Source organism: Tasmannia lanceolata, unplaced genomic scaffold, assembly GCF_043159265.1.
Source record: "Tasmannia lanceolata isolate RefF3 unplaced genomic scaffold, GAP_Taslan_0.1 ptg000008l, whole genome shotgun sequence".
In the NCBI taxonomy this organism is placed as follows: Eukaryota; Viridiplantae; Streptophyta; class Magnoliopsida; order Canellales; family Winteraceae; genus Tasmannia; species Tasmannia lanceolata.
Genome location: NW_027518685.1, coordinates 32,866,625 through 32,878,845, shown reverse-complemented (window position 1 = coordinate 32,878,845; position 12,221 = coordinate 32,866,625). Strand labels below are relative to the sequence as shown.

The 12,221-nt window shown below is 39.4% G+C and overlaps 2 protein-coding genes across 2 annotated transcripts in view; both read right to left on the bottom strand.

Moving 5' to 3' along the window:
* Positions 1-2,912: 2,912 nt before the first annotated feature.
* Positions 2,913-6,108, bottom strand: OTP86 (Tetratricopeptide repeat (TPR)-like superfamily protein). The gene has a single exon (XM_077386914.1). The coding sequence runs from the start codon at positions 6,101-6,103 to the stop codon at positions 3,161-3,163; it is 2,943 nt and encodes a 980-aa protein (XP_077243029.1). The 5' UTR covers positions 6,104-6,108; the 3' UTR covers positions 2,913-3,160.
* A 4,061-nt stretch (positions 6,109-10,169) lies between these two features.
* The window catches only part of LOC143885233 (protein SPIRRIG-like), a 38,674-nt gene continuing 36,622 nt past the window's right edge, over positions 10,170-12,221 (bottom strand). The window contains exon 19 of the mRNA XM_077389308.1: positions 10,170-12,016. Within this exon, the coding sequence (XP_077245423.1) occupies positions 10,835-12,016 (1,182 nt within the window). The 3' untranslated portion in view covers positions 10,170-10,834. The remainder of the gene's footprint in view (positions 12,017-12,221) is intronic.

The window sequence follows — 12,221 nt, the reverse complement described above, 5'->3', positions numbered from 1 at the left end:
TCCACCCATATTTTTGAAAATGAAGTGTACCGTCCAGACCATAGGATGATCCGAGCCGTCCATTTGATGGGCCATAACGTAAATGGGTTGTGCCCCCAAAAGGGTTGGCCCATCAAATGAATGGTTTGGATCATCCTGTGATCGTACAGTAACATTAAGGCTCGTCCACAACATAGGATGATCCGAGCCGTCCATGGTTTAGATAATCCTATGGAGTTGGTCGTACACTAACATTAAGGCCCAATCGTAGGCCCCACCGATATTTTTCAAATTGAAGCATATTGTCCACAACATAGGATGATCCAGGCCGTCCATGGTTTGGATCATCCTATGGTGTGGTTCGTACCAATTTAGGCGCCACCCATGTTTTTGAAAATGAAGTGTACTGTCCAGACCATAAGATGATCCAAGCCGTCCATTTGATGGGCCACAATATAAATAGGTTGTGCCCCAAAAATCATTTCCGTAGGATGATCACAACCCTACAATCTATAGAGGTTGCATAAGATGTAGTTTCTATTTAGATAGGAGGGCTAGGATCAGCCTATGGAAATAATATTTTGGGACGCAACCTATTTACGTATATGGCCCATCAAATGGACGGTTTGGATTATCCTATGGTGTGGTATAGGCAGGGCCTACGTTGTTCAAAGATGGGCCCACCAATCCACCAACCGTTTCTGTTGGGCCCACCAACTGTTCGTGTTGTGTGTGTGTGTGGAGAGAGAGAGAGAGAGAGACCGGTCAAATGGTGGGAAAACGTTAGCCAGCCGTCATGGCGAGGGGGTGGGGGGATATCAGCGCCCTTTTTATATTTTTGGCTAAAGATTATGTCAGAATTTTGTTTTTTGGTGTGTGTGCCCGTGAAGTCCAGTATTCTTCAAAAAGTAATGGGCCCACTTCATAGGATGATCCAAATCGTTCATCTCCGTAGGATGATCCTAACCCTCCGGTCTGTAGAGGGACTGCACGTTATAGAAACATCCATAGAACGGACGGTTAGGATAATCCTATGGAGATGATTTTGGGTTAAAACCTATTTAAATTGCGGAAGAACAAATTAACGGTTTGGATCATCGACTATGAAGTCGGCCCCACAAAACATTATGAAAATACTGGACTTCACGTGCATACACTGTATAAAATCTCAGATTATGGATTGCTGTGAATAATTGTTTTGTGTTGTTTTATATATTTAGGGGTGCCAATTGACCCAGAGAGTCTGATTGATCCAAAGGATCCGAATGTTAATGGACAGGATTTGGGTGCAAACAGTTGGATCCTAATGGAGCCTTGGATTGTATCCCAAGGTCTTAGATGATTTTCCTCCCTCCCTCCCTCCCTCCCTATATTCTTGTTTCCTCTTAGTCCACCCCTTTATATCAACATCAATTCCCTGTTAAAACTAAAGAATTACTTTTACCCATTGAATGTAGTCCATTTTTAAGACAAGTGCATACTAGTGGGATCCCGTTTTCTTTGTCGGTTAAGCCTCACAACTATGATTTTTATTCTTTTGTGAAATCCTATTTATTAATACCTTGGAGAGTAGCCAAGTCATTCGGGCACCCACACTGTACTGTACTACCATGCCCATCACTGTCACCACCTGTGCTGTTGCTGAGGATCCTCATGAAATTTCAAAGACTACTGCAGTTTAGTATTTGTGATCAATCCTGATGATCAATGTTTGAGTCTTGCAAGAGGACATGTATTTGTGATCGGGACTGTTGTGTAAAACCAGGAGCAATCATTCAAATCTCACACAAAACATAGAGATCTAGAATGACATGGTCACATGTAATAGATATAAGGGACACTATATTATAGATCTATAGAAAACAATATAATCTAACCATGCTATAAATCTATAATACAAAGAAAATTAGAAACTTCTTTTGATGGGTCAATTTGGGCTGCATCTTCTACTGCCTCTCTCGATGACCTATCTCTGATGACTAAGATCTCCTTATTATATCTTCTCTGATGAGTTAGATGGCAGCAGAGACCTACCCCTCATATTTAATTTCATACTTAATCTCAGTCGTCAATCTAGACAGCTGATCTAAGATTATTGATTGCCCACATAAGGTCTTACATGTTGATCTTCTTATGATCAATCATTACATGTGTAATGAGACTGTTGATCTTGTAGACCATAATGAGGCAAACCATATCATGGTTCTAGTCCTGTGCAGAAAAGACATCCCATCCATAAGATTGAGACTCACAAAATTCAACAGTTTGGATTTCCTTGCTAGAACTCTAAACAAAGATTTTGATGGATCACAAGGCAATCAAAATGGGCTAAACGTCATTGGGGCCAGATCAATGGATCTGGTTACAATCATGTGGACATGGCATATGTGGGTCCAGAAAGTTGTAGTTCAGAGAGGTATAATCCAGTGCGTTCCTTGCAGATCCCGCTAAATAAAACGAATGACGAGCTTTGCAAATCATGGCACTAGTGTGATCTCATGATGGAACCATAGCTTTAAAGCTCCCCTGGATCATCGTGGAGTCAATAAAAACTCCTTTGACTCTGAATGCTCAATCGCGTCAAGTCGACTGGGAATTTCTTTGACCGTGTTTTGATCTGCATCTTCTTTTTGAAACACTGATGGAACCCAATACTTCTAAGAGCATTCAGATTGTTTTATCAGCTGATTACTCCATGAATTTCTTAATAAGCTTTTTGTTGGTTTTGACCATAGCTTACCCAATACAACCCACATGTCAGTTTATTCAAACTGATTGACATATCATCCTAAATTAGGCACAATCTTTATTTGAATTACCATTGCAGCATTTTCCTGCCTTTTATATATGTTGTATTCACACCTAAATTCCATTCAAAATGCCAAATTCCTTCTCCAATTCCTTTCAATAGTACATAACCCTCCCCCCCCCCCCCCCCCCACACACACACAACTTCTTCAAGACCTCAGAGTATGGTACATTGGGGACATGATCTAAATCCATGTTGAAATGCAGTAGCGCTGATGGGTAGATAATCTTGTATCTTCTTTTTCAACTCTGATTCAAAAAATACTTCACCACATGCTATATCTGTGCAGTACCCATGTCCTATTATATTATAATTTTATACTTCAAATGCATTCTCTCCTTGGTCAAAAACTTCAAACAAGTTCTTCATAATTCACCAGAAATCTCCACATGAACAGAACCCACCCTCAAAATGATGGAATCTATTGGTATCCCTCACAACAATTACTCGTGCAAAAATCTTCGAAACAAGCTTGGTAAATCGATGACAATCACCACACACCCGAAGGTTCTTGGTGATCCGAATGGGTGTTCCCTTGGAGCTTCCAATCAGCCCAAACGCAATGGCAAGCCTCTCACTATGCCCATATAGCATCTTTAACTTTTCCTCTTCTCTCACATCATGCAAAACAAACTTTGTATCAGCAACATAAGCTCCCTCTCTCTCTAATCTCTCCGTAATCTGAGCCAATTTGGAATAAATCTCTATTGTCTGTGGATGAGACAAGTCCCTTGCTATGAATGAGTGCACCTTATTCCCCACCTCAATCCAACTACACGCGGGATTTTTCCTCAGCCCCCTTTCCTTCATCCTCATTCTCACCTCCTCCACATCTTTCCATCTTTTTGCACTAGCAAAAACATTTGATACAAGCACATAATTTCCAGGATTTTCAGGATCCAATTCAATAAGCTTTTGTGCTGCAACTTCTCCAAGCGTGTTATCGGAGTGCACCCGACAAGCCCCAAGGAGTGCACACCACACTGCAGCCGTTGGTTCAATTGGCATTCTTTTTATGAACTCATATGCTTCGTTCAAATGACCCGAACGGCCAAAGAGATCAACCACACACGCATAGTGCTCCGGCCATGGCTCCAAATGGTAATCTTTCCTCATAATTTCCAAATACCTTTTCCCTTCATCGATCAACCCTGAATGACTGCAAGCATAGAGCAATGCAAGGAAGGCAACATGGTCCGGTATCAAATCACTTTTTTGCATTCTACTAAACAAATCAATGGCTTCCTTGCCACGACCATGCATTCCACTAGCATTGATCATACTAGTCCATAAAACCAAATCACTACATTTAATTGTATCAAATACTTTACTTGAGTTATCTACATTTCCACACCTTGCATACATATCTACAAGTGAACTACCAAGAGAGCCATCCATGGCAAAACCCTTCCTAATTAGGAATCCATGAACTTGTTTTCCTTTCCTCATGGCAGATAAAGAGGCAATAGCCGAAAAGACGCTCACTAGGGTTACTGTATCAGATTCAATACCAGCCTCTATCATATCACAGAACAAATCAAGGGCTTCATTTGCAAGCCCATTATGAACATAAGAGGATATCATGCTTGTCCAAGACACAACATCTTTATTACCTATTCTTTCAAATAATCGAAAGCCATACTCAGTATTCCCACATTCTCCATAGATATCTACAACAGAATTTTCTAACACAAGATCAAACAACCCATGTCTAATAATATAACTGTGAATTTGCTTTACATAGGAAATGTATTTCATTCCACTGCAAGCAAGTAGGAGACTTCCAATCATCATGGAATCCACTTTCATCCCCTCCATCTGTACTTCCCTAAACAAATCCAAGGCCTCTGAATAACAATGATTTTGCGCGTAACCAGCTATGATTGTTGTCCACGATATGAAATCTTTATTGGGCATTCTATGGAAGACACAATCTGCATAATTTACACTACAACACTTTACATACATGTCTATAAGAGTATTTCCAACCTGCAAGTCAGAATCAAATCCATTTTTTATTGCGTAAGCGTGAATCTCCATTCCATTCAACAGGTTTCCTAACCGACCTGACGCAGAAATAATGCTTAAAACTGAAACCTGGTCAGGGTTGAGACCTACATCTTGCATTTCATAGAACAAACCAAGTGCTTCGCCGTAAAAACCATTTTGTACATAACCAGAAAGCATTGAATTCCACGAGACATAATCTCTATTATCAATCTCCTCAAACACTTTAACTGCATTCCTCATTCGCCCCGATCTCGAGTACATAACAACCAAAGCATTAGCCTCAAAAACATCAAGGTCATCACAAGATTTCAAAAGAGCAGCATGGATCTCCATGCCTAATTTTACAAATGAAAGCTCTGTGCAAGCTTGAAGAACACCCACAACAGTGTAAGAATTCATGGCAATTCCATCTTTCTGCATTTCTCCAAAAAGTTTCAAGGCCTCTAAAGAATACCCATTATGCAAATGCGCCGATATGATTGAATTCCATGAAACAACATCCTTTCCCTCAGGCATCCTGTCAAATAACTGCATTGCCTGTTTGAAATCTTTGCACTTTGAATACATAGCCAGGAGTGAATTGACAACGAATACAATGGAATCAAACCCACATTTAATCGCTAGACTATGAATCTCAATCCCATAATCAAGTTGTTTCAGCCTGCCACACACCTTTAGTACCAAAGGGAAAGTGCAAGCATCGACGGGAATTCCAGAAACCCGCATTTCTCTATACAATTCAAGGGCTTGGGAAGGATTCCCATTCAAAGCATAAGCCCCAATAAGCGCATTCCAAGCAAAAACAGTTCTATGAGGCATTTCATCAAACACTTGGTGTGCATCACAAACAGACCCACACTTCCCATACATGAACACAAGTTTGGTACTCAAAAACACATGATCAATAGCTACATTGGATGTGAGAATACGGGCATGAATTTGGTGACCTTGGGGTAGTGCTTTTTGAGTAGCACAAAGGTCTAGGAGAGATGAATAGGCTTCTTCCAAGTGAAAATGAGGGGTGTTTTGGTTTGTGAAAAGGTTGGTAAATAAGGAGAAAGCTTGTTTGAGACTTTTTTGGTTGCATATCTGTTTGAGAGAGGAGATGTTGGTGGTGGGTTTTTGTGGGAGTTTGGAGATTTGGAGAGTTGGGTTTTTTTGAGATGTTTGGAAGGTGGAGTGGTTCAAGGTTGGCATGGAATGGAAGCAGCAGTGGTGAAGGGCTTTGGTCATCGTTGCATGGAGTTGTTGTGGGGTTCGGATACCATGAGCGGGTGGACATAAAAAAATATGTGCACCAATCATTTGTGTCGGCATTATCTATCTAGGCTAATCTAAATGCCCCACCGCTCGGTCGAGAAGTCTTCCATAGATTAGCATATTAATCAATATTTCATGGGACAAATAAGATTTGTCTTAGTCAGTACGTTCTTTTTTGTTCAAGTCACTTTAATTTTTCTTTACGAGTATCACGAGTATCCCATTCATAGGTCCGAGATCCACATCTATGAATTGAAAGGTCGGTTGGTTTAATGACTTTTCTTTTTTGAAAAAAGTCATTTGTAATTCAAAATTATAAATGAATGACCCTTTTGTCTTTCACTCTTTGTGAACCATTTTTCAGAATTATATATGGTTGACCCTTTTGTCTTCTTATGATTTTGTCTCTCTGTGAACCATTTTTTGTACGTTTGTTCTTTAGGGGTCTATATAGCCAAATTTTGAAGTTCCTTCCAAATCTCTAAAGTAAAGTGAAAAAACCTTTAGTTCCACATGGTAAGTTTGAGTGGAGGTGACAAAGAACTGTAAGGACTACGTCATAGGTTGATCCAAACCGTCCATGTAATGGAACACAACATAAATAGGTTGTGCCCCAAAAATCATTTCCATAGGCTGATCCTAGCCCTCCAATCTATAGAGGTTTTCATACTTTCTCTTAAATCGGATGGTTAAGATCACCCTATAGATTTTTTATTAAAAAACCATAAAGAATGGGGGGTAAGATTGAAATTATGTGGCTTTAATGGCTGCCTTTGTTAAAAAGCATAAAGGAGAGGGTAGGATTGAAAATATGTGAGTTGAATTGGTGCATTTGTTAAAAAAAGTCAAAAAAAGTGATGTGTAATTCTCATAGAATTTTCAAAAAATTCTCTTCTTTTCTCTTCTGCTATATATATATACTAGTAAAAAACCCGTGCAATGCACGGGCCGACAAAGAACTGTACGGACCACGTCATAGGTTGATCCAAACCGTCAATGTGATGGAACACAACATAAATAGGTTGTGACCCAGAATCATTTCCATAGGCTGATCCTAGCCCTCCAATCTATAGATGTTTCTGTAATTCCTCTTAAATCGGATGGTTAAGATCACCCTATAATTTTTTTATTAAAAAACCATAAATGAGGGGGGTAAGATTGAAATTATATGGCTTTAATGGGTGCCTTTGTTAAAAGCATAAAGGAGGGGGTAGGATTGAAAATATGTGAGTTGAATGGGTGCATTTGTTAAAAAAGTCAAAAAAAGTGATGTGTAATTCTCATATAATTTTCAAAAAAATCAAAAAATTCTCTTCTTTTCCATCCAGCTTATTATAGTATATATATATATATATATATATATATATATATATATATATATATATATAGAGAGAGAGAGAGAGAGAGATCCACTTCTTCTTGTCTTGTGAATGAGAAGAGGAGAAAAGGGGTCCTACGCGCACGGCCCACCCATTAGGCTCGGTGGGCTTTTGGACATACCACACACGCGCACCCAGCCCGGCACAACTCGGCTGCGCGCATGTGGGCCCAAGTTCTCTTTTCTTTTACTTTTCATTTTTTTTCTATTTTCCTTTTAGCAGATCTTTTATTTATTTTGTTACTGTTTACATACAGCATAAATGTGGTTAATTGGCCGTTAAGGAAACTTCATTTACGCATTTAAGGGTGCGACGTTTCGCCTAATAGATTTTTCTTTTCTTTTGTATAAATTGGATTCCCAGAGAGAAAAGAAAGTATCCTTTGGGAAAAGGGCTCTCTGTCTTCTTCTTTTTTTGTTCTTCTATTTATTGCTACTCTCTTTTTCCCTAGTCCTTTTTCTGATCAAGGCTCTTTGGCACATATAAGCAAGTTCGCAAGACATCCGGGCTGCATGAGCTAGAGTTGATGTATCCCGAAGGTATATGCCCTGAAATCCATCTGTACCGTTGATTCATCATAGTGGGGGCAAGATTTGCCTTAAGGGCAACAATTTATTTCGTGCCTCAACTCGATAAGTCATCTCTTTCCTTGTTTTGTTTACCGATATATTCTTGTTGGTCTATTGCATCTGTTGATATTGGTTCATCCTCTGTGTGACTCTAATTAGTGGTATATTTCGGATCCCAAAATTACAGATTATCATACCTTTTTTCTAACACGGTTTGCAGCCACCTAGGGCTATAGTATGTTCCATGTATTGGACTGTTCGGCCGTTAAAACGGTATAGTTCTGAATGAGTATTTTCAATTAAAGATCTCTTATATCCAATCGATATTGATATACCAAGTATCTATCGATACGAATTATTCTGGTGATCCCACAATCCGAGTCCGGAATGTTGGGATTGGAATAGGTTTGCCAGTGGATCACAAAATCTTGACAATTTTCTCTATCTAATGAATGAGGAGTCCATTTTGAAATTGTTATGAACCCGATTCGGTTCGCAACGGATTTGATCTTCTTAGAGGGAAGATGAGCCTCTTGATCCACTTTGAGGGAAGGATCAATCCTCCTTTGTGCACAAAACACACTTTTTGGAATAATTTTCTTCATTCAGTCAAGAAAGGCTACGTACAAGTTAAATAGAAAAACTCAGCCACTTACCATCTCTTCTAAAACTCCTACTCAAGCCAATCTAGAAACCTTGACCCATATCTCAAAGAATCCTAGCAATCTCAGACAAATAAGAAAGCAAACTACAAAAGCAACAAAATCTAAACTAATTTATTTCATCCAAGTGGGCACGTAACAGAATTCATCTGCCTTGCACCTACCCTAGTCTCACAGAATGGTAGATTGATACAATAGAAACCAGAAGATGAAACTCAAAAGGTCAAATAAAAAAAAATAAAAAAAGATATGATATCAACACAACCATGCTTTAATAATTGCACAAATGCAGCTTGTCCTTTACTTTTTTTAATTGGTTTGTAAGAGCTTTTTGAGAACTATCAGTGCAATTATCAAAATATGGTTGTGCGATAATAAAAACTGTTGAAAATTGGATGAAACTAAAAACTTCAAATAAGAAAAAAAAATTTTGATTTTTTTTTTTTTTTTTGAGGTTTATAAATATAGTACAGAGGTATGTTGTTTTGAGGGATTTGCTAGGAACCATCATAGAAGGCATTTCGTGGAACGGCTGTTGCATTAGAGTGCAGCCACCACATGAATTTAATGAATAAGACAAAAACTGAGAATATGTGGCTGCACTCTCATGCAACAGCCATTCCGCGAAATGCCTTCTGTGATGGTCCCTAGCAAGTAGCAAATCCCTTGTTTTGACATTAAACCTCCCTAAAACAAACTTTTACGTCCAATATGGGCCTTTCATTGTTTGTTTTTATAGAATTATGCTGTAAAACAAATTAGTCAAAGGTAAAAGGTTTTCGATCAATGGATTCTTTTATACTTGAGGGACTTGTGGGTCTTGAGCGGGTAAAACGTTTCCATGTAAAACTTTAAAGAAGAAAAAAGTATAAGTGGAAGGCACAAAGATTGTGGAACTCTGATTTTATCATTCCTTTCAAGGCTTTCCATGTTCTTCCTACTATCAACCCTTTTCTTCAAACCCCTTTTCGACTGATTCATCACTACTGTTCTCTACTTTGGCACAGATAATCTATTAAGGCCCCAATTTGTTTTGGACTTTGAGAATCGATTGGGGTCTATTTGGTGGCACAATATTCTGAATTTTGCCATTGTTAGGCTCAAAGCCTAGCACAAGGTGTTATTTTATAGTTAAGTAAATCAACTAATCTGATATAGGATCATAAAAACCATGGTATAATGGAGATGCATGATCCAATGATCAATGGAATCCAATCACATGGATTCTTTGTAATGATAAAAACCCAACAATGGCATCAGAACCAAGGTGGTTTTGACCTCGTATCAAATTTAGATAGAGGTTAAATATGGTGGAAATCCACAATTAAAATCATGGAGGATTTTTCTCCATGAAGACCATGCATTCCAATTGCTTGCAGGCTAAGTTTACTAAATTTTGCTTATAGGTCAAGATGCCCAATACACATACTTGAGTTTAATTTTCCACGGAGTCTTGAATCTCATTTGTACCATATATTTTTTTGTGACTTTCAACAATCTATGCCATGCAAAGCTCAATATACCTTTTCTTTCAGTTCAACAGCCTGAAATCTGTGTTTATCCACAATGAAACCTAAATCCCTCATAGAGGACAATGTAATCTCTCAAAATCCTAAAATTATACATATACTAGAGATGAATGAAGGTTGCCCAACCCCATTCCTCTGCAGAAAAAGAGGGCAAAGGGTGCTCAATTGCACCCGTGCAAAAATAATTAACAAGAAAAAAGAAGAAGAAATCCACACCCAACAGCCGATCACCACCATCCATTGCCGCCACAGCTGAATCCTTCTGCCTCGACACTGCACTCCCAGCAAATCACTCTATACAATAATTTTACATGTGTAAGTCACAAAGTATTTACACCAAAACTGGTACGTGTTGAGTCGAGCCGAAAGCCCCCAATTCTCTCTCTCCCACTAGTTCCATGGTCATCTGGTTCTATCTGTATCAGCTTAATGGAGGTAACTTTCCTTTTCACTTTCAAAAGAATCCATCTTTCAGGTATGTCTAGGCCAACCCTAATGTGTTGATTCCCACTTTTTCTATACATTCAGAAGTCATTTAACTTTCCTTTGACAGGGAGAACCAAAGCCAAGAATTCTTTACTGCCCAACTGAGCAGGATGCAGAAATTTAGCACCACCCAATGTAAAATTCACCATCATCATCCATGACTAAATGAAGCTCTCAAGCTCTCATCTGTTAAAGTCCAAGAAACCAAGTGTCCGCCCGAATCCCCACTCAACAACTGCTTAAGATCACTACTAAGATGAAGAGCTGTGACTGGATGCTTATGCGACTTAAGTACTTTGCAAAGAACCAATCTATACTCTGGTGCTTTCTCACTTGACCAAAACCCTCCCCCACCACTATTGTTACCCATCTTGTTCACCCCACTTGCCTCGTCTGAACAATGCACCATGTGCCAGACCTTGACGGCCCCACTCTGGTGGCCTGTCACATACCAATTAGTCTCCCACCAATCCGATAAAGAAGTGCTCGTCACTGAAAGAATAAAGTCCGATGGAAGTTGCGAGGTATTGATCACAGAAAGACAATCACCATTGATGCTCCAAATTGCAAGAAGAACACCTGCCGCCGTGACAATTTCTCCAGTTAAGTCATTCACATAAATAGCTGATATTGGCGAAGGAAACTCGGGAAGTTGCTTCACAAAGACTAAGCTGGTTAGATCCCATAAGATGACGGTGCAATCATCTGATCCACTAACAATCAGTGTGTACGGTTGGCTTACGTAGAGACATGTGATCTTGGCCGTATGGGTGCAGAGGGCCCGCTCTAAAGTTACGTTTTCCTGACCACGGGCCCCATTCTTACCAATTCGAAATACTGAAACCACACCATCATTGCCTCCGGTGACGAGAATCTGACCATTGTGGCTAACTCCAGCACAATTAATTTGGTTGCCACCGTGAAGACTCTCGTGGGTAGAGAGCAATTTATCTTGATCGTAACTCAAAAATCGCAAGCTACGGTCTAGAAAACCCCATGCAATGTAGGTAGTATAGGTTACGGGTTTGAGCAAAGTGTTTGTACTGGCCACAAGGATCTTTTCATGGAACATGATAATTTGAGATATTGAAGACGAATTTCTGCGAATTTCGTTTGGGACCAGATGGTCACAGTGCCGGAGTGGATGAGGTGGGAGTTTCCTGTCGGATCGTCGCTTCACATGTGGCTTGAGGAATAGCTGTTTGGGTGTCTGTCCAAAGTGATTAATTTGTGCTAAAATTGATGCTTTCATAGCAGGATCTGAAACAGCATCTATGTCCACATTCCCCTCGTATGTGTAATGGTAGAAAACATTCACAGCTTCTTCAGCTGCCTGTGAAATATTAAAGAATAATCCAACGTTAAGCAGAATGGGTTCAAGAAAATAATGATTCCCATAAACAAAGTTAATGCCACCAGCTAGCACATGAGATAGAGAGAGTAAGAGGGTGACCAATAACTTTCTAAATGAAAAAACAAATTGATTGGTGAATAGAGCTATAAGGATACTACCATTCGAAAAGAAAAAAAGTGCTACA